The following is a 23,498-nucleotide window of genomic DNA, read 5'->3' as shown; positions in this document are numbered from 1 at the left end:
TTAAACTTCCATTTAAGTCGGATCCAGGCGTTTTGGGCAATTCATTCGAGATAGCCAAACGCCGATTTCTGTCGCTCGAGAGAAGATTATCTCGAGATCCGAACTTAAAGAAAATGTATTTGGAATTTATGGAAGAATACGAATCCCTAGGCCATATGTCCCCTGCAAGCAATGACGTTCTTGCTTCTCCACACTACGTTATTCCCCACCAGGGAGTCTTACGGCCTCAAAGTAAACGACCAAACTCCGAGTGGCTTTTTGGTGCGTCCTGCAAGACATCCACACAGAAGTGTTTAAATGAGTTGTTGATGGTGGGTCCAACAATTCAGGAAGAGCTTTACTCAACTCTTCTTAGATTTGGCTAAACAAATTCTCTCTGGTAGCCGACATAAAAAAGATGTATCGTCAAGTGATGATAAATGAAGCAGATCGACGATACCAGTTGATAGTGTGGAGAAAAGACCCGTCTGAGTCCTTGAAATTGTGCAAGCTCAACACCGTTACTTATGGAACTGCACCAGCCCCATTCCTGGCCAAAAGTGTTTGAAGAGGTTGAGTGAATCCGCGAAAAATACATTCCTTCGAGCTGCTAAAGTTATTGGGTCTGACTTTTACGTCGACGACATGTTAACGGGTGCTGGTTGCGTAGAGAAGCTAAAGGCAATTAAGTCTGAAGTAACTCAGATTCTTCAAAACGCTGGGTTTGAATTGAGCAAGTGGTTTTCAAACTCGCCTGAAGTTACTGTATCCGAGAGCACGGTTAAGCCAATAACACTTTTGGACTCAGAGCTGACAAAAACACTAGGAATCGTTTGGATTAAATTCGAAATTAAGCGAATATTCTTTCGGTGACATCAAAGCATTTCGACCCCCTTGGCTTATTAAGCCCGATCCTTATTAAAGGAAAGATCACTGTTGCAGGAACTTTGGCTTAATAAGCTAGATTGGGATGAGTCGATTTCACTGTATTTGGAAACCGCGTGGAACAAAAATCAGCTTGCCTTGTCACAGTTAGAATATATCTCAATACCGAGATTTGTGATGAGGGAGCCAATGTCACCAATTGAAATTCATGCCTTCTCTGACGCATCGATGAGAGCCTATGGAGCCTGCGTCTATATCCGTTGCAAATCTGCAGAAGGTAGTAAAGTAGCGCCGCTCAAGACAAAGACGCTCCCCCGTCTTGAGTATGTGCCGCTCACCTTCTCGCGGACCTCTGTCGCAAAATAAAACCTCTTATCAAAGCACCGATCGAACGAAGTGTATATTGGTCAGATTCGGAAGTTTGTCTTCATTGGATTCGTTCTTGTCCATCGCGTTTGACTACGTTCGTATCAAATAGAGTTGCAGAGATTTAAGAGTGGTCAGAGGATAGCACGTGGCGGCATGTGTCAAGAGGTGAAGACGTAAAGGAAACGATAGAATCAATCTGGCTCACAGGTCCATCGTTTTTAACGGAGCCGGAAGATAAGTGGTTAACGAGCCCCCCGGTTTGATCCGTCACCAGAGATCTTGCCGATGGAAGCAAAGAAGAATGCAGTCGGACTGACTGCAATGGTCTCTACCTCATATTTGTTGGAAGTGATAGAAGGATTTTCCTCTCACTTAAAACTGCTGCGAGTGTTCGTTTACATGGTCCGCTTTATAAAGAAGTGTAAAAAATTAGTAGTAACTTCTGATAATGTACCTTCACCTGTCGAATATGAAGAAGCTTTTAATAAAATTGTCCAGATAGTCCAAGAGCACGAGTATCAGGAGGAGATTAAAAATATTCGAAGAAATCTAAGTGTTAGCCCAAGCCTACAGAAGTTATGTCCGTTTGTCCATGAAACCTCTCAGGCTGGGCTTGCCTTTTCGTTGTTGCGGGTCGGGGGGCGACTAGCTAATGCTCCTATTTTGTACGATGCCAAGTTTCCAGTATTGTTGACGAAGCGCTCTCAATTTGTTCAGAGCTACGTCCGATACTTGCACGAGTCGAATTTTCATGTGGGTCCACGAGCACTGGTGAGTCTCTTGCGACAGCGCGTTTGGATAGTAAACGCGCAGGAAGTCTGCAGTCAGATAGTGCGGTCATGCATACGCTGTTTTAAATGCAAGCCTCATCTGATGACTCAAATCATGGGAGATTTACCCTTAGATCGAGTTCGTGCTCTCCGCCCATTCTCCATATGTGGCGTGGATTTCTGTGGCCCTATTGAAACGACGTTGAAAATTAGTGGTAGACCCGCTACAAGTCTTACAATGCCCTTTTTGTTTGCTTTGCGTCCAAGGCAGTACATTTAGAAGTAGTTTCCGATTTGTCAACTGATTCCTTTTTATTGCCTTCCAAAGGTTCGTTGGGCGCCGAGGATGTCCGCAGATCGTGCACTGCGACAAAGCGACGAACTTCATCGGAGCGAGAGTCGGCACTTCGCGGCACTGCGGCAGCGAATCGAGGACAAGGCGGACCGAGCTGCGGCAATACGCATCAAGAAAAGGATGCGTATTTGCATTCATACCGCCGCGTGCATCCGTACATGGGCGGACTATGGGAGGCAGGTGTGAAGTCTGCAAAGCACCTACTCCTACGAGCGGTGTGGCAGCGCGAAGTTGACCGCAGAGGAAGCTGCAGACCGTCCTCGTTGGAGTCGAGGCCGTCCTGAACTCGAGGCTCCTGGGCGCCCTCAGTCAGGACCCAAGCAGCCGGGCGGCCTCATCGCCCCACAAGCACCGCGGACCCCGGACCAGCAGGGTCTAACGTGGTTGCGGCGATGGCGGCTTGTCTCGTCAATCAAGCAAACGTTTTGGCAGCGATGGTCCCGGGAGTACGTCTTGGGCCTACAGGCGCGGTCGAAGTGGCAGCGGGAGCAGGAGCGACACCAGGAAGGGCGATCTGGTCCTGGTCGCCGAGGACAACCAGCCGCCCCAACAGTGGATCACACCGCCAGGGTCGTCGAGACTCACGCCGGCGCGGTCAGAAGGGTCAGGGTCGCCGACGTCAGGACTAGTGCAGGAGCAGTCTTCGGAAAACAGTCCACAAGCTGGCGAGGTTGCCAGTGGTTGAAGCCTGATGGAGGCCTTCAACGGGATCGGTGTAGAATTAATGTAGAAGATTAAGTTTGAATTTTATAGTTTGAATTAGTTTGAATTTTTAAGTTTATTTAATTTAATATTCTATCAAAAATAACTAAAATCGTGATTACGTAATATATGGACAGTCATTACATTATCGTAACATTATCAATCGTGATCAATCAAACCAAAAAAGGATAGATTCAAACCAAGGGCCTTATTAATGATTATCAAGAAAATTTTGGGAATCTTAGGATTTTAAAAATTGTTGTTAGTGGTCTAAGGGAGAAGATTCGACAATTATAAATTGTATATACTTAAACCAGGGACCGTAAATAACTTTGGTTCAGGGTAAAATTATGCGTGGAGGAAAAAAAAGTTCGAAATTGTCGGCCTGGGTAATTATTTTGTGTTTTTTAAAATAAAACTCATGATTGCACTGCCTGACTTAAACTATATTATAAATATTGAATTAAAAATATTGTGTAAAACCTGAGTTATCACCCCTACCTTGAAAAAATTTGCCTCAAAATTTCGGGTTGCCAAATAACATCAATTCGACCTTGCGAGCGCTCAGGACTAACAGTGTGGAAAAGTGTGTCTAAAAATTTGTTTCTTTTTTGTTTAAAAAATCGAAGGTCTATTTTTTACAACCAAAACTATTGAAAAACGACCGGAAATTTTAAAATTGGTTTAAAAATGACAGGAATAAAGTTTACGAATTTAAAGTTTAGGAATTTTTCGATAACGGTTTTTTACCAAAAAACCGCTAAATAAAGATTTTAGGGTGTTACAAATGAGGTGTGAGAAAAAAGTTATATAGTATAACGACTCAGCATCAAGCTTCTGGAAGCTGTACAATAAAAACCTCTTCGAATTTTCTAAAATTTTTTTTTACCACCATAATACAAACCATTTTAAAAATCAATAAGGAACTACAAACAGATGTAAGCACCTGTGGGAAACAAAGGAAAAACTACCTTTCGGCGAAGCCGAAGGTTATGTAGCCTTGCAGTTGAAAGTCATACAATCCCCTTTTGGGGATTTTAATAAATTAACCCCTTGTTTCTGTGGTCTTAAAAATATATTAAAACAAGAAAGGAAAGCTAACTTCGGCGGAGCCGAAGTTGATATACCCTTGCAGTTCAGTCGCAGTTCGCTAGGTGGCGCCACGCATCTTATATTATTAAATATATAGCGGTTCGTATATAGTCGGCCGATCCCTATGAAATTTGGCATATTGAATTATTTTGCCCAAAGAGTAATCTGTACCAAGTCCCATCTTTCTAACTTAAAAAGCACCAAAGTTATGCCAATTCGATCGTTCTATGACAGCTATAGGATATAGTCGGCCGATCCTTATGAAATTTTGTACATAAGATATGTTGGTCAAATATAACCATGTGTGGAAAGTCCCAACCCTCTAACTTAAAAAACACCAAAGTTATGGCATTTCGATCAATCAGTTATATGGCAGCTATAGGTATAGTCGACGATCCCGGCGTTCCGACTTATATACTACCTGCAAAGGAAAGAAGGGTGTGTGCAAAGTTTCAACTCGATAGCTCCAAAACTGAGAGACTAGTTTGCGTAGAAACCGACAGACAGACAGACGGACAGACGGACATGCTCATATCGACTCAGGAGGTGATCCTGATCAAGAATATATATACTTTATAGGGTCTCCTTCACTGCGTTGCACACTTTTGACCAAAATTATAATACCCTCTGCAAGGGTATAAAAAATTATAATACCCTCTGCAAGGGTATAATTAAAAATAAAAGTCTTATACCTGTTTGGATATAGCTTTGCATATTTCGTTTGCCATATCGAAGCAAACGAGCCACCAAGCTTTTTAATATATCCATGTAATATACAATCTGATTCCTTTTCGTCCATATCAAAGTGTTGTTTTTGCTTTGATTTTCTTTTTAGTTCAATTTTATCGGTCTCTGCATTGACCGTATCAAAAACAGTTTTCAGCTACTTCTTGCTGCCATCTGTAAAAAAATAAAATATTTTATATAGTATTATATAAAAGTAGTAGTAAGTGTGTTCAAAAAGAAAACAAAAAATATATTTATTTATCAACATTTAAGTTATCTCCTTTTAAGTACTTTAGGGTTATGGTTTTAGTTCCATAGGGTTTCATTCCCTAAAGCAATAAAGTTTTAAGCTCTTCCTACGTTGTTGTCTTCCTGCGCTTTCTGCGTTTCTCTTAATAGGACACTTCAGTTTAATGAACAACAAAAAGTCACATGAAGCCAAATTTGAAAGCCAAATATGAAAGTCAAGGGCATCTATATTTTCGATAGCAAAAAAAACACTTATGTTTAACCCAAACTAATTACACAATTACAATGCACTTGATACTTTATATCGATTTGTTAAAAGAGTGTACCTACATAACAAAATAAACAAATAATAACCCTTCATCAAATAAATTTTGCTGAAATTAAAGATTTAATTATATTTTTATACATTTGAAAAATTAATAATGTTTGTCAAAAGTGTGCAACGCAGTTAAAAAGATCTCCGATCCTATACTTGATTAGAATCACCTTCTGAGTCGATATATGCATGTCCGTTTGGAGGTCTGTCCATCTGTCTGTTTTAGACATCTGCATGAATGCATCCAAAACGGCATTTATCATTCATTCTAAAAATGAGTACATGTTTGACAGTACTGTTTACATTGAATATGAGTGAATGCTAATATTAGTTTGTCAATTGGTAAGTTGTAAACTCATTCACTCAAAAGTTGTTCAGCAATCATATTATGGGTGTAGTTCACCAACTGTATAGTATTAAGTGTGCAGTAGTCAGTTTTTTCGGGATTGCAAATTTTAGCTTCCGTAAAAACAGGTAAAAAAAAAACTATAAATAATTTTTATAATTTTCTGTTTTCCATATATTCTTGATTAGATTTAAAAAGTTGAAGTGGAGAAATATAATTTAATTAAAGGCGTCGTCTTGGGAAATTTTACAACGCTTTTTAATAATAAAAGTTGTGAAAAAAAAGCACTACTCACAGGAGCGACTAATATTTTGCAGCTTATTTTGGTTGTTCCGAATTTCATGACTTATTTGGTGCCATGCATTGGTTTCAGCCGGAAATGGAATGACACAACCATAATGTTTTTGAAGATGCCTTAGACTTGTTCTAACATTTTTGTTTTGGAAAATTTATTTATTGGTGAAATTCTTATAAGGCCAACCCGGCCTTATGTATATAATACAACCTGCTACTTAATATATACCTTAATATAACCTGCTACTTACTGCAAGGTTATATCACATCTGCTCCCCCCGTAGTTAGCTGTCTGTTTTTGTTTTCATTTCTTTTCTTTTAAGCTTTTGTCAATAAAAAATTTCAGGAAACTACCTTTGCGCTCAGACTTCTACCTTTGCGCTCAAATTTCGGGCCTATTTTTGACGATGGATTGCAAAAAAACTACACATGATATCTGCACGAACTTTTTTTATTTTGTAAAGTCATCCTTGAACTTGAATTAAAAAAAAAAGAAATCAAGAATATTTGAAAAATTCTGGCCTTGGCGTGTCCTTGAGCGCACCTCTGCCGTTTTGACATGGACGACTTTGTGGTCGCCGATCTCGTCATCAAAAAGCTTGTGTCTAAACATAACTGGGGTAATAAACATAAGTCAACTCAAAAATTTTGTTGTTTCCAGCTTTTGATGACGAGATCGGCGACCACAAAGTCGTCCATGTCTTTAACAACGCGTCGTGGAGTACAAATCGACTGTACAGTTTCAGGGTTTTTAAATTGACTAGCCACAGGAAATAAGTTGAAGGAAAATAGCTTCCGAATTTTCCTTCGTTAATGGCGAAAATTGGTTTGCTTTGACCAAATACCTAATCCCTAATACCTTTGGCTTATTTCAAAGCCAAAACAAGACGACAGGAAATTCAAATTGTTGTTTCGGTAAAGTTGGTGCCTGTAAAGCCATATCTGTATCCCGCCTTATGTCGGGATTCGCCTCTTAAACCATCTTAAAGGCATAGAGTAATATCTTTCAAAATAATTTTACCTGATTAATGCATCGGAACAACACTTGTTCCTGCAGTCTGGCCCCTATCACCAAAGACCCTCCGATTCCCAACCCTGCAGAAAGAGCTTCAAAAATTGAATGGTAGTATATTTTCTTGTTGCTTCCAAAAAGTTTGAAGAATTCTGGGTTCTCAAATCCTCTCAAAAAAGGGCTCAAATCTGGCTTAATTTCCCAGTCTCTGATTACAAAATTTTTATTTTCACTGTGTTTCGAATGGATCGGCCATATTTTGTATATCATTGCTAATAATGCTAATAATAATCATTAATAATGAGTACTTAGCTGAACTAATCCCTTTCCCGAATCAGTTAGAAATAGATTTCATTGAGACTTCATTGAATAGACGTCCATTGGTTTGTCTCATATTTTCCCGAACTGTTCCATCTATTCACCACCTTGAAGCTATTAAGTTTCTTTTATCGTTGGTCAACGGATCGGACTTAATCCTAATTATGGGTGATTTCAACTATCCCCTTATTTTCTGGATCCTGTGTGAGGTTGACAATTCTCTGATTTCCAGTTTTCATAATGACTTTATCAATGGCTTAACTGGTATTGCACTTTTCCAACTGAACCTTATCCATACACTCATTCATAGGAGATCTCGGGACTTTATATTCTGTAATGTGACATCCTCTTGGGCAGTAGTGTAGGCAATATCCTACACTATTAGTTTTTTATGTTACTCGATGTGCCTAATATTTATGGTAGTTCAGCCTAACTCCAAATGTTTTTGGAAATTATATTTTTATTATAATAAATATATGTCGGCGCACACTAAGAATGTCTGGAAGTTGGTATGAGTATGGGTATGCTAATGTCATCCTTATAGGAATATTGCACAGTCATTAATTGCACTGTGATTGGTTCTGTGTGTGTGTGTGTGTGTTGTCGCTTTAAGAATTGTCGTTTTAGCAGGGCGACAGTGTAGTTGTCGCTGTCGCCGAGTGTGGTTCGGTGGTAAGGAAAGAAAGAAGAAGGGACAACGCAGGCAGGGACACTTGCAATTTGGTCGTCCTGTGTGCAAAACCGAAACTCGCTGTGCTAATACGATGTCGGAAAATAACGGTGCTGCAACATCAGAAGTGGGATCTGGCAGAAAATACTGTTGAAGGCAGCGAGTTGGTAATGGCTTTGAGTGCATCGTTGGAAGTGGTTAAGCTCAAAGGCGAGATTCAACATTCGACTCTGGAGCGGAATGTTCATTAATAAAACAAAAGATAAGTGACAAATTAGATGGTAAAAGAATTAACAAAGTAGTAATGTTGAAGGGTTTTGGTAGTGGCGGCATACATATGTAGCACATTACAAAGACGTTTGTTGTCGTTTATATACGCAAGGTTGGAGATTTCGTATTGTTAAAAATGAAGAGAGGCATCAAACAAAGTTAAGTCCAAAGTTTAGGGGCCTTTTCAAATAACTGAATTGCTAGAGGGGGATAGATATATGCCTCAGGTCTTTGACAAATAATAGAAAATGTAAATATGCTCACGACGGCATAAGAAAAATAGCAGATGGACAAATACCAGTTGAATTTTAAAGTTGTAATAAGGATTTAAGTAATGAATAAGAGAAACTGTTGAAAGAGACAGTAATAAAAAAGACACTGTTGTAAGAGACAGTTATAGTATGTAAAGAGAAACTGTTGAAAGAGACAGTAATGAAAAGGAAACTATTAAAAAAGACAGTAAAGAAAAGAACACTGTTGAAAGAGACAGTAATGAAAAGAGAAACTATTGAAAAGGACAGTAGTAAAAAGGACCCTGTTGAAAGAGACAGTAGTGAAATGGACACGGTTGAAAGTGACAGTATTGAAATCATGTAAAGAGAAACTGTTGCAAGAGACAGTACTGGGCCTTAAGGGGCATGCGCACTTGTAACTTTCAAAAAATCAATTTTTTTTGTTGCATTTTCTTAAAATGTATATATTTAGAAATGTGTCCAAAAAATTTTGAATGATCCGTAGAATGATTTTAAATATCCATCGATTAAGTACTAGATAAACGTTCAAAAAATGTAAATCCGTTTCATATTTTTATTTTCAAACGATCCAGATTTCCACAGTCTTGGTCACCGCGACCCGTGTTTTTCAGACGGACTCACTTCGACGGGGCATAAACTTAAAACTGCTCATATTTTCTACTTTTTTTTCAAATTTAAGTTAAAAACAAGAAAGGAAAAGCTAACTTCGGGCGGAGCCAAAGTTTATATACCCTTGCAGTTTGAGTCGCAGTCCGCTAGGTGGCGCCACGCATCTTATATTATTAGGTATATAGCGGATCGTATATAGTTGGCCGATCCTTATGAAATTTGGCATATCGAATTATTTTGACAAAAGAGGAATCCATTGAAACTCCCATCCTTCTAACTTGAAAAACAACGAAGTTATAGTATTTCCGATCAATCAGTTATATAACAGCTGTAGGATATAGACGGCCGATCCTTATGAAATTTGGCAGATCATATAAGTTGGCCCAATATATAGTAGTATAGTATATATATATATATATAGTATAGTATATATATATAGTTGGCCGATCCTTATGAAATTTGGCATATCGAATTATTTTGACAAAAGAGGAATCCACAGAAAGTCCCATCCTTCTAACTTGAAAAACGACGAAGTTATAGGATTTCCGATCAATCAGTTATATGGCAGCTATAGGATATAGTCGGCCGATCCTTATGAAATTCGACAAATCAGATTTTTTTCTCCAAAATAGAATCTGTACCAAATCCCATCTTTCTAATTTACAAAAAACCAAAGTTATGCCAATTTGATCGTTCTATGACAGCTATAGGGATATAGTCGGGCCGATCCTTATGAAATTTTGTACATATTTCGATCGTTCTATGACAGCTATAGGATATAGTCGGCCGATCCTTATGAAATGTACATAAGATATGTTGGTCAAATATAACATGTGTAGAAAGTCCCAACCCTCTAACTTAAAAAACACCAAAGTTATGGCATTTCCGATCAATCAGTTATATGGCAGCTATAGATATAGTCGACCGATTCCGGCCGTTTCGACTTGTGTACTGCCTGCAACAGAAGGGTGTGTGCAAAGTTTCAACTCGATAGCTTTAAAACTGAGAGACCTAGTTTGCGTAGAAACAGACAGACAGACGGACAGACGGACATGCTCATATCGACTCAGGAGGAGATCCTGATCAAGAATAAATATACTTTATAGGGTCGGAGATGTCTCCTTCACTGCGTAGCACACTTTTGACCAAAATTATAATACCCTATAAAGAAAGTATAATCATGTACTTTCACATAAAAAAGCGATAATTAAAAAAAAATTAAGATGTAATTTGTAATGAAAATAATAACGATTTATGAGAAATGAGAAGTTATATTTGAATAAACTGTTATAAGTTGATTGAATGGTAACAAAACATTTTGGAAAATTCCACGAGGTCGTGAAATGGTCAGGATGGCCGCGTCGGCGCCCACTAAGAATTTCTGAAAGTTGGAAGTCCTTATAGGAATATTGCACAGTCATTAATTGCACTGTGATTGTTTCTGTGTGTGTGTTGTCGCTTTAAAAATTGTCGTTTTAGCAGGGCGACAGTGTAGTGTCGCTGTCGCCGAGTGTGGTTCGGTGGGTAAGGAAAAAAAGAAGAAGGGACGACGCGGGCAGGGACACTTGCAATTTTGGTCGTCGTGTGTGAAAACCGAAACTCGCTGTGCTAATATATAATATCGCTATGCTTATAACTAAATATATAAAAAAAAAAAAAAAACAACAATGTCACTTGGTTAATATAACACGTTAGAAATTCTTTACATCGGCTGCTGGAATTGTTTTTGTGTTTTGTTCAGATTCGGATGGAGTACTCTTTCCAGGGCTTTGTCGCTTTCTAACTATCAGGATCCACGCTGCTTTTTATTAAGGATGACTATAAAACTAAATGAGTTAGTTGATTGGAATTTGATTGGTCCAATCTACTGGCAAGTGGAGATATAAAATTTGCGTTACCTAAATTTTGTGAAATTCTGAATTTATTTTTTGACTCTTGCGTGTTTTTTATAAATACATTTACGATTGTTCATTTATATTGCAACTATATGATATAGTAGTCCGATCCTTATCCATCCAAATCCATAGAAAGACAAATAAACAGAAAAATCAAATCGATTCCTTTAACTTAAAAACATCAATGTTATGGCTTCTCCGATCAATGAATTATATGGCAGCTATAGGATATAGACGACCAATCCAGGCCGTTCCGACTGATACTATTAGTTTGAACCCTGATTTGCTTTCAAACTAAGAGACTAGTTTGCGTAGAAACAGAAATAATTACACGCTTATATCGACTCAGGAAGTGAACCTGACAAGAATATATATACTTTATAGGGTCGGAAATGCATTGCACACTTTGGAACAAAATTATATATTTTTTATAGTCGGGGCCGCTCTGCTCCTACTGCTTTATCTTAAACATTAAGCTAGCGAACTTTTGCTCAGTTTTTCCTATGGTCATCCTATTGCTCAATTTTGCCTATGCCCAGCTTCAGCCTGTGTTCTAATGTGAGCTTTACTCTCATCTCTTCGCATATGCATTATAAATTGGATCTTTTGTGCCTCTTTCCATTTTTATATGCCCCCGAAGTAAAGAATATTGTAACGTTGTTATATAATGTGAGTTATTATTTTGAAACGGCACTGAAAAATATCAATGTCCAAACATTAGTGACTCCGATGTGATCTTATATAAAATTAACAATTTTAAGGAACATAAAATAAAACCAGTTCCGCTCATAAGAATTCACATATATATATGTATATATTCCACAGCTCAGTGTACGAATCTGAGCGCACAGTGGGATAAATTCATGTTCGACGCGCTCCATTATAATTGAATATAATAAAAAAAAAATTACAAGCAAAATAATTTTGGAGCCAGATTTATTTATTGCTGTTTTTAATTATGATTGATCGTAGTTGAATTATATGAACTCCAGCGGCTCCGTCACACATTCCAGCTCAGAGTGCTTTTTTGACCTAATTTTGACCTAATCCCTACTTGGGAGTCGATGGCTGAATTTTTGGAGCAGCGATGCAGTTCTCTCGAGGCTATGGATTTGGCCATGCCGCCTACGCGCCGGCACTCATATGGGAAGACGTTGAGTTGCAATTAATAGTAGATCGTCCTTTATCATTCACTAATTCACCTTACTCTGCCTGTATATTAAGCGGTGGGTGATTGCCAGGTCGTAGTTGTGGACAGCCTTACTGGCTACAGCGTACATTCTCGTTTGGAGTCGTGCTGGAGTTTTTGTTCCTTGCTGAGCACTATTAGATTCAGGACCGCAGGTGCACGTGATTACGTCCAGACTGTCTAGTCAGCTGCAGCTTCGTGCATGGCAGTGTCTGGCATTGGCGACACTGACTTCGCGACAGACGGATTCTCTGTTGATGTGCTCCAACGATCCCATTGCTCCGAATATTCGGCGCTTGTCAATGCTGTCATCGCCAACATCATGGACGGTCCAGGCCGAGTTTTATCTTGGATGTCTCCAACTGGAATATTCAGTCCAACCTCACCTTGGCTAATCCCATGTTTTTCCGACCGCAACGCGTTGTATATTCTAGAAGCTGCTGCGTGATAGGGTAATCCAGCTCTCAGCTGTCCTACCGTTGCTGCAGAAATCCGTCATGGATCGGTTTTGTGTGGGGGATGTTCACGTCTGAAGAGAAAGTCCCTTCGGGGCCACAGCCCGCAAGCCCGTTGTAAAGAGCCAGCTGGATGAGCGCTTAGAGTGTCTGCTCCGTAAATTATGAAATCAAAGACTGCGCCCGAGCCCATTATAAAGTGGACGAAGGAGGAGTTGCGAAGCGCATTTCAGGCAACATTCTGCTCGGCTCGAGTCAGTCGCCCTACTCTGTTAGGTTTCCGCTGAAAGGTAGCTCTGCGTTGCTAGGTAAATCCTACTCCCAAGCCGTGCGGCGATTTTTCTCCCTCGAAAGGAAGTTTTGCCGTCACCCTCAATTGAAGAATCAGCATGCTGAATAAAGGAGTATTTAGATTTGGGGCATATGTCTCCAGTCCCGCCTAGTGCATGACCCACCACACAGTTTTTCGTACCGGGTCACTGTGTTTTGAATGAGGACAGTTCAACAACTAAGATCAAAGTTGTTTTTGATGGTTCGGCTGCCATCTCTTCTGGCTACTCATTGAATGAAGTGTTGATGTGTGGTCCAGTTATCCAACCAAAGCTGCTGAACATTCTTCTAAGATTCCGTTGCCATCGAGTGGCTATACAGGAGATATTTGTAAAATGTACCGTTGCGTCAGAGTTTTCCCCGACCAGGATGAGTTGCTGGTTTTCAAACTGGATCACTTACGTATGGGACAAATCCGGCCTCATTTTTATCACCCTCGAGCAATGCAGCAGTTAGCAGAGGCTGAGCAGGTCTATGTTTCCAAAGGGTGCCGATATTCTGCGTCGCGATTTTTGCGTTTGCATTTTTCTGAAGTGCTCTCTGACGTTCCGGAAGAGATCGGGAGTCATTCCTACGGTTTGATGATGGCAGCAATTTTACGAAGACTCTGGGCCTCGCTTGGGATCCTCCTACTGATTGCTTGCTATTTTTGTTTGAAGGGTCTACCTCAAAGCCCACTAGGCGCATCATTCTGTCCTGAATACGGTTCCAAAACTGCAGTTATCTGGAGCAGAGTTGTTAGCTCGGCTTAGGTCGAAAGTAGCTCAGTTGAAAGGTTACGATGGGAAGTATTTCTGCTAATGCGATTCTGCTGTGGCGATGTCCTGGATCGGAAGCAGCGCGCTCATTTTAATGTTTTCGTCACTATTAAAATTTGTGTATTCAAATATGCAAAAGTAACATAGACAGCTATGCTGTATATTCACTTGAATGTAAGAATGTAGCAAGTGCATACACACTAAAAATGTGTCCCTCTTTCTCGCCTATTTGTTGTTTTCTTGTCCTCTTGACATTTTACTTCATTTCTTTCTGGCATCGAGAGCGTGTGTTTTATTAAATCTTATTGTGTGTTTTTTTTTATTCATTGAGGGTTTCTGGCTAATACTTAATTGTATTACTTATTTATTAACAAAACCAATAGGTTATGGGCCCAGACACAACTACAGTGAATAAGTGAAGCATACATGCATCATTTGAAGCATCATCCGTTCGCAGAGATTTTTTCTGGACACGCGTTGATAAATTAGCCGCAAATCACACTGATGAGATAAAAAAGGTAGAACGAAATAGAAAAGGTTTAATAATTGAATATTTATGTGATGCATTTCTATCTTTCACTAACAGTGGGAGCACTGCTAAGCAGATTTTTGCAAATTTAGATGCAATTTACGAGAGAAGAAGCTTGGCATCACAACTATCTCTGCGAAAGAAACTTTTAGCCATGGAGTTAAAAGGTGACACTTCACTCCTAAATCATTTTAATTTATTTGATGACCTCATTACCGAAATTATCGCATCAGGAGCAAAATTAGATGATATGGATAAAATTTCCCACTTCTACTTCTAACTCTTCCACCCAGATATGATAGAGTTATAACGGCAATAGAGACTCTATCAGAAGATAATTTGACATTGGCTTTTGTAAAAATACGACATCTGACCAGAAATAAAGCTTAGGAATATTAGTAAGGATACGAGTATTAAAGTCTTGCAAGCAGTAGGTAAAAAGGAGTTCAAAGATACAAAATTTAACAATAATCCAATGCAAGAGTTTAAGAAAAAATTGTTCAAGCCAAGTTTCAAACCGAAACCAATATGTTTTCATTGTGTTAAGCCAGGACATTTAAAGAAGGATTGTTTCTTTTTGAAAAGGCAACCAAATCAGAATTCTAACGAAACAAAAAAGGAAGGGCAGGCTCAGATGGCAACAGCAGCAACAACCCCAACCAGAGCGTAGTTTTGGCTTCATGTTGAGAAAAGCAACTTCCAATTCAAATAAAAACGAGGCTGAGTTTATACTAGATTCAGGAGCATCAGACCACCTAATAAATGACACAGCATTGTTCTCCAAATATGACCATTTGCAATCAAATGTGCCCATCGAGATTGCCAAACGCGGAGAGTTTATCTACGCTACAGCCAAAGGAGTTGTCAATATTACCAAATCACCTTGCAAACGTTTTGTATTGCAAGGATATTCCACACAACCTACTATCGGTAAAGAAAATGCAGGATGCAGGCATGACCATTGAATTTAATCCCTGGAGGTGTAAAAGTATCCAAGGATGGTAAATTGGCTTTTAATGGAATCTGTGAGTTCAATGTACCTATTATAAAATTTTAATTAAACAGTAAAGTATTTGTTCTAAAATTTCAAATAGTGCTGAGTATCGATTATGGCATGAAAGATTAGGTCACATAAGCGTAGGAAAATTTTTAGAAATAAAGCGAAATAGTCTTTTTGAAGATACTAATATTTTAAGAAATATTGATTTAAATCATGAATTATGCGAGGCTTGTATAAATGGCAAGCAATCTAGATTGAAGTTTCAAAAATTTAAAACTAAGGAAAATATTACACGACCCTTGTTTGTTGTCCATTCCGATGTTTGTGACCCAATAACACCCACTACCATTGATAATAAGAACTACTATGTAGTTTTTATTGATCAGTATACACATTACTGTGTAACCTATTTAATAACATATAAGTCGGTGTTGTGTTTTTCTGTTTCAAGGACTTTGTAGCGAAGAGCGAGGCTCACTTCAATTTAAAAATTGTGAATTTGTATATCGATAATGGAAGGAAATATCTTTCTAGTGAAATGCGTGATTTCTGTGTTGAAAAAGGCATCAGCTATCATTTAACGGTTCCTCATACTCCAGAGTTGAATGGTGTATCAGAACGGATGATACGAACAATCACCGAAAAGGCTCGATCTATGATCAATGGTGCTAAACTCAATAAACGTTTTTGGGGTGAGGCTGTTTTAACATCAACCTATTTAATTAACAGATCCCCAAGTAGAGCATTGCAAAAGATGAATAAAACACCATTTGAGATGTGGCATAACAAAAAGCCAACGTTAAAATATCTGAAGATTTTTGGTTCAACGGTATATGCATTGAATAAAGTACAAAAAGAAAGTTTGACGAAAGGTCAATTAAAGCGATACTTGTTGGATATGAACCAAATGGTTATAAAGTATGGAATGAGGAATCGAGGAAATTTATGATAGCAAGAGATGTTGTGGTGGATGAAATGAATATGCTAAAATCAAGAGTTTTACATGGAAAAGATTCGGATGTTCAAAGTAATTCTGTTGAACTCAATGAAAAATCCACATATCTTGAGAATGCCGATCCAGTCGTTGAAACTGGTGAATAAATTAAAAGAAAATAAAAAGGAAGAAGAAATCGAACTTAGTGAAAGAATTAAAAGTAAACCCAAATTATCGTATCGATTTTTAGAAAGAAGTCTTATGACTACTCAAACATGCCTAGATGATATTCCTAATACCTTTGATGAGATTAAGTTTCGTGAGGACAGATCTTTCTGGGAAAATGCTATACAGGATGAACTTAAATCTCATTTTCAAAATAATACTTAGTTAAATAAAACATAGTTGATTGCAAATGGGTATTTAGTATTAAAAAAGATGAGTTTGGGAACTTAGTAAAGTACAAAGCTAGACTTGTAGCGCGGGGTTTCACTCAAGAATATATGACTGATTACGATGAGACATTTACACCAGTTGCACGAATTTCCAGTTTTGGATTTTTGTTGGCACTTTCAAATCAACATGATTTAATAGTTCATCATATGGATGTGAAAACCGTATTTTTAAATGGAACTCTAAAGGATGAAATCTACATGAATGTTCTAAAAGGCCTGAATCATTCTTATGAGAAGAAAGTGTGTAAGCTTAATAAAGCTATTATATGGCATTAAGCAAGCTGCTAGATGTTGGTTCGAAGTCTTTGAAAGTGTATTGAAGGATGTTGAAGGATGTGATGCACCGTGTAGAAATTTGGTTGGTTGTTTGATGTACATAATGTTATGTACACGGCCTGACTTAAGCACTTTAATAAGTATTCTAAGCAGATATACAAACAAGAACAATAAGGAACTATGGCAATGCCCTTAAGAGAGTTCTTAGATATCTGAAGGGAACTGTTAATCTCAAGCTTAGATTCAAGAAAGTTATAATTTTAATAATATTCTTACAGGATATGTAGATTCCGATTGGGGTGGAAATGAAACTGACAGAAGAAGTACCACTGGTTATTTATTTAAAATGTTTTAAAATTGTTTGATTTCATGGAGTACCATCATCTACTGAAGCTGAATACATGGCCTTGTTTGAAGGTGTAAGAGAAGCTCTTTGGCTTAAATCACTAATGAATGAGATTAATCTAAAATTAAATGGTCCTATAGAGATTTTTGAAGACAACCAGGGTTGTATAAGTATTGCAAATAATCCTACTTGCCATACGAGAACAAAGCACATCGACATTAAATATCATTTTACAAGAGAGCAAATTGAAAAAAAAACTAATTTATGTAAAGTATATTCCCCACAGATCTGCAACTAGCCAATATACTGACGAAGCCATTACCAACTGCACGGTTTATTTCCCTGCGAAGTCAGATGGGACTTGCTGAGTAAATAAAATGGACCTCTTTTTGGTTATTAATTCCAATTCTTTCATACCTACAAAGTATTATGAAATTAAATCGGATTCATACACTTGTTTATTTTTAAATGGATCTCATAGAGTTTCTTGTCATTAATTTTAGTTTTTATATTTAAGCTCAATCTTGATAATCTCAATTAATTGAATTAAGTTTATGCACTGTTTAATTCCATTTATATAAAACTTATGTTACTTATGTTAATATTTTTTTTGGTCTAGTTGGTTTTTTTTCCCAACTCTTGCAGCAAATGCTGGACCTAATGTATCCCCAGAATTAAATGAAAATATGAAGATTTGAAAGAAATGAAGATACTAATTAAAATTAAAGCACAAACTCATGTCAAGAATCGAAGTGATAATCAATGTAACTTTTGAGGTGGCGTATTGAAATTTGCGTATTCAAATATGCAAAAGTAACATAGACAGTTATGCTTACAATGCAACCAATTTGTTGGAGCTAAAACTAAACTGCTCCAACTCATCATCAGCGATAAGTATCAACGAGCGCTTCTGGAATTTTACGCGATTGAGTCCATCGAATGGCATTTTATTCGCCTCGAACTCCGCATTTTGGTGGACTCTTGGAAGCGGCTGTCAAAACCGCCAACCATAATTTTTACAGGGCTGTTGGATCCTCAGTTTTTGGATTTAAGGAGCTACAAACTCTGCTGTCACATTGGTGCTTTCATAAGCTCACTGTTTCTTTCAGAAGATCCTGCTGACCTGAATGTCTTAACGCCAGCCCATTTTTTTAACTGGTCGTCCGACAGTTTCATGATGCCACAAAGCTCAACCGTATGGACAGCTGGCTCCGATGGAAGGAGAAGTATTTAAGTATTAAAGAAATGAAGATACTAATTAAACAAAAGCACAAACTCATGTCAAGTATCGAAGTGATAATCAATGTAATTTTTAAGGCGGCGTATTGAAATTTTCGTATTCAAATATGCAAAAGTAACATAGACAGTTATGCTGTATATTTACTTGAATGTAAGGATCTAGCAAGTGTATACACACTAAAAATGTGTTCCTTCTTTCTCGCCTATTTGTTGTGATCTTGTCCTCTTGACATTTTACTTCACTTCTCTTCTGGCATCGAGAGTGTGGTTTTTATAATATCTTATTGTGTGTTTTATTTATTCATTGAGGGTTTCTGGCTAATACTTAATTGTATTACTTATTTATTAACAAAACCAATAGTCACCAACAGACAATCCAGAAGGTGAACACAACGATGGAATGGCGATAGATCCCTACGTCTTCGAACCCGGCAGACATTCTGTCGCGTGGTGCTCTTCCCAAGGAGTTAATTGATGATAACCTGTGGGCCCAAGGTTTCTTCTTGCACTTCAGTGGCCATCAGCGGTTCCATTTCAACGACTCACCCTGGAGCTAAGGGCAAGGGTTCTGCTAATCCAATCTCCGTACCTTGACGTGATAGCTGGTGCCAATTACAATAACTCATTTCCAGCACTGCAGCGGGTATTCACTGCACATGTTCTCACAGCGAGTCCGTCACAAGGGTGTCACTGCTAGCGACATCAAGGCAGGAACCCACATACTATTGTGATGAGTGCAGCGTGTGCATTTTTGGGATAAAATAAAAGCGCTTCAGAATGAAAGGGAGATCTCGTCAGCCAGCATACTCGCCACATCCTCTCTTTTTTAGACAAGTTTGGCCTGTTGCGTGTGGACGGTACTTTAAGAAATTCGACGTCGAATTATATTGCCTAGAAGCCATCCATTCTTTCTGGCTATAATTATTGATTTCCATGAGCGGAATCTACACACGGGGGTCTCGTGCTCTGTTAACTTTTATTTGATCCCAATACTGGTCAATCGGGGAGAGGAAGGACGGTCACAAGGGCATTGCACAAAGGTATCTGATGCTTCCGTACCAAGCCTTTGTTTCTGGAGCACAATATGGCTGATCGGAGAAAAGAGTCAGCGGTTGCCAGGTCTTTGGAGTTACTGATTTTGCGCCCCTTTTTATTACAAGCCAGAAGTTTGCAATAAGCGCCCGTAAAATTTTACGTGAGTGACTTCATTTGCTTGCTACCAATGCCGTGTACTTAGAGCTTGTAAAGGATCTATCCATATCAGAATTTTTGTAAGCTTTTAAACGCTTTATATGCACTCGCCGAAAGCAGCAGCACATTTGGTCTGACAATGCAACCAATTTTGTTGGAGCTAAAAACCAAACTGCTCCAACTCATCATCAGCGATAAGTTTCAACGAGCGCTTCTGGAATTTTGCGCGATTGAGTCCATCGAATGGCATTTTATTCCGCCTCGAACTCCGCATTTTGGTGGACTCTTGGAAGCGGCTGTCAAAAACCGCCAACCATAATTTTTACAGGGCTGTTGGATCCTCAGTTTTTGGATTTAAGGAGCTACAAACTCTGCTGTCACATTGGTGCTTTCATAAGCTCACTGTTTCTTTCAGAAGATCCTGCTGACCTGAATGTCTTAACGCCAGCCCATTTTTTAACTGGTCGTCCGACAGTTTCATGATGCCACAAAGCTCAACCGTATGGACAGCTGGCTCCGATGGAAGGAGAAGTATTTAAGCCTTCTTCAGCAGCGCTCCAAATGGCGTGCTTCCGGTCCTTGCCTGGCAATTAACAATGTGGTGCTAGCCAAGGACGTTAACCTGCCTCCTATGAAGTGGCCGTTGGCGAGAAGTATTGATCTAGTCCCCTGTCGAGATGGAGTATCTCGAATGGCTGTTATTAGAACCGCATCTGGAACCACCAAGCACAGTTTGTCGGGTCAGACCGTAGCTACTGATAACAGCTCATTAACTGCTCTTATCATCATTTATCTTATCGCTATTGTTGGTCGCAGGCCGGTTCTTCTCGGCCGCTCGGCAACGACTGGCTTATCTTTAGCCTAAAGCGAGGTTTCACGCAGTTTTGCCTATGTTCAGCCAGCGCCCAATTTTCCTATGCTTAGCCTCAACTTATGCTCTAAGGCAGGCTTTACTCTCGCCTCTCATCTCTTCGCGTATGCATCATAAATTTGATCTTGTGGGTCATTCTCCATTTTCATAAGCAACGGAAATTAAGAATATCATAAAATTTTGAAATATAACTTGTGTTATTTAGGAACGGCATTAAAAAATATCAATGACCAACCCATAATAATTACTAGAAAAGGAAAGGTAATTTTGGAAGCAGCTTGTAATTATTATAAATATTGGTTTGTATATAGTTGGCCGATCCTGATGAGAGCAAAGAGACAGGCTGAATGACGGACTATTCAAAAAAATCATATGTACGAGGTTTATGTGGTTCGTAGCCCGTCGTAACTTAATTTCCCACAACCAAGTTTGTAAAAGCCTTTGAGTCACAACATCACTTTCGAAACATTGAGTTTATTTAATGGCATCCCACAAGGCTCTCCACTGTCGGTAGTTCTCTTTATAATATTGTTTGAGGAAATAAATTCTATTTTAAAAAGGTACAAAAACATACGCCGTCTATAGTGTCATCTTTACCAATATAAAAAGCCGGGACAGGGTCAACCAAAAATTCATGGAAATTTTACGAGACTTATATTGGGGGAGCCTTGTGGAGGCACCCCAATACCCACATAAACTGTTTGGTAGCGAGTAAGCCAGGGGTACCAACAATCAATGGCGACAACACCATTAGGAGGCAGCGACGACGACGAAGCGAAGACGCCGTGGAGAGGTTCAATGGCGACACAATACGGTGTAAACAAGTTAGAATTAAAAAAGAATAACGAAGTTTAAACGAAGCACACGGTGATATTTCTGGGCTCGGGCAATCACGTCGGATATATAAATTCGGTGGAACGACTCTCAAAACTCTGTGAGCTAGCCCCGGCATTTGTTGAGAGTGTAAACAAGCAAAATAGTTCGTTACATCAGCTATAGGATAAAGTCGTCCGATCCTTATGAAATTTAGCTTACGGGTTATGCTGCCAAAGGTGAAATGAAAAACAACAAAGTTATAGCTTGCAAATAACTGTCGACCGTTTTTTTTCTTGTGCTCTCGTTGCGAGCACAACCGAAAAAGTTCATACTCTTTCGCTCTCGCTCTGAGCAAGAGACTTTTGCTATCATTATTTCTGTTTTCTGTTGAGCGTTTTCGTTGAGCTCTTTTTATTTCGGTCGTTCAATGAGCAAGTGCGTAAAAAGCGGAACGAGAAACGCTCGCACAAAGAGGTCAGCAAAAGACCGATTGACCGAAAAACTCAACGCAAACGGTCTTTACATTTACTTTCGTTGTTGTTGCACGGCTTATGAATGTATACCAATACATATGCAAATAAATAAAAGGAGACAATTTAATTTTATTTTCAAATATTTTTGTTAACAAGTTTCATTTGATTCCATGTTCCATATAACATAATGCTACCAAACAGAAAACAAAAACTTCACACACTTAATTCTCGATTGCAATTAATCGTTTAACGATTTGCTTGCCTATGCGTGTTAATGTAAACCAATACATACGCAAAAGACTTTGCTGGACGGAACACGACAAAAACGGTCTTGTTTGGAACAACCGAAACAAAACAGAATAGAAAAAAAACGGTTTTCGCTCTGAGCGCAAGCAAGCTCGTTCAAGAACCCATGAAACGGTTGCTCTCTGAGTCTTTTCGTAAAGAGTCAGAGAAACACATTTATTTGCAGACAACGAGAAACTGGTTGACAGTTATTTGCAAGCTCTGGCCATTTTCGATCAATCAGTTATATGGCAGCTATACAATGTAGTCGGACCGATCCCGGTCGTTCCAACTTATGTACTGCCTGCAAACAAAAGAAGGATATGTGCAAAGCGTCAAGTCGATAGATTTAAAAACGATAGATAAGTTTGCGTAGAAACAAACAGACGGTCAGACGGACAGGCGGACATGCTTATATCGACTCAGGAGGTGATCCTGATCAAGAATATGTATACTTTATAGGGTCTGTTAATTGAGATTATTTTATCTCGTCGCGAGAAACCGAAAGACTAGAATGATGGCTGTAGGAATTAAATTATTGCAAAAAAAAAACGAAAACGAAAAATGCGTGCACTCTGTTCAACGTTATAAATTCGAGTCTATATTCATATCAACAAAAACTTAAGCCTAGCTTATCTAGTGCGGCGAAGCGGGGCGAATTCATGGGAGAGCGCAAGTGAGAGCTTTACTTGCGCTCCCGCTCCGCCCTAAACTAACTTATACTAGACTTCATAACATTTCACCTAATTATCTACATCAATTATACACCGGCCCCGTTGAAGGCCTCCATCAGGCTTCAACCACTGGCAACCTCGCCAGCTTGTGGACTGTTCTCCCTGAAGACTGCTCCTGCACTCGTCCTGACGTCGGCGACCCTGACCCTTCCGTCCGCGCCGGCGTGAGTCTCGACGACCCTGGCGGTGATCCACTGTTGGGGCGGCTGGTTGTCCTCGGCGACCAGGACCAGATCGCCCTTCCTGGTGTCCTCCTGCTCCCGCTGCCACTTCGGACCGCGCCTGTAGGCCCAAGACGTACTCCCGGGACCATCGCTGCCAAAACGTTTGCTTGATTGACGAGACAAGCCGCCATCGCCGCAACCACGATAGACCCTGCTGGTCCGGGGTCCGCGGTGCTTGTGGGGCGATGAGCCGCCGGCTGCTTGGGTCCTGACTGAGGGCGCCCAGGAGCCTCGAGTTCAGGACGGCCTCGACTCCAACGAGGACGGTCTGCAGCTCCTCTG

The 23,498-nt window shown here is 39.3% G+C and overlaps 1 protein-coding gene and 1 long non-coding RNA gene across 2 annotated transcripts in view; one reads left to right on the top strand and one right to left on the bottom strand.

The window, feature by feature from the left end:
* LOC6497632 (G protein-coupled receptor kinase 1) overlaps positions 1-23,498 on the bottom strand; it is a 213,302-nt gene that overhangs the window by 19,603 nt on the left and 170,201 nt on the right. Inside the window, 2 exon segments of the mRNA XM_044716065.1 lie at positions 4,845-5,029; positions 5,031-5,052. Of these exon segments, the coding sequence (XP_044572000.1) occupies positions 4,845-5,029; positions 5,031-5,052 (207 nt within the window).
* Positions 14,374-16,666, top strand: LOC116655245. The gene is made up of 2 exons (XR_004310383.2): positions 14,374-14,539; positions 14,606-16,666. It is a non-coding gene; the product is annotated as an uncharacterized LOC116655245 (long non-coding RNA).

The sequence above is a fragment of the Drosophila ananassae genome, chromosome 3R, assembly GCF_017639315.1.
Source record: "Drosophila ananassae strain 14024-0371.13 chromosome 3R, ASM1763931v2, whole genome shotgun sequence".
Lineage (NCBI taxonomy): Eukaryota > Metazoa > Arthropoda > Insecta > Diptera > Drosophilidae > Drosophila > Drosophila ananassae.
This window is presented reverse-complemented; position numbering and strand designations above follow the sequence as displayed.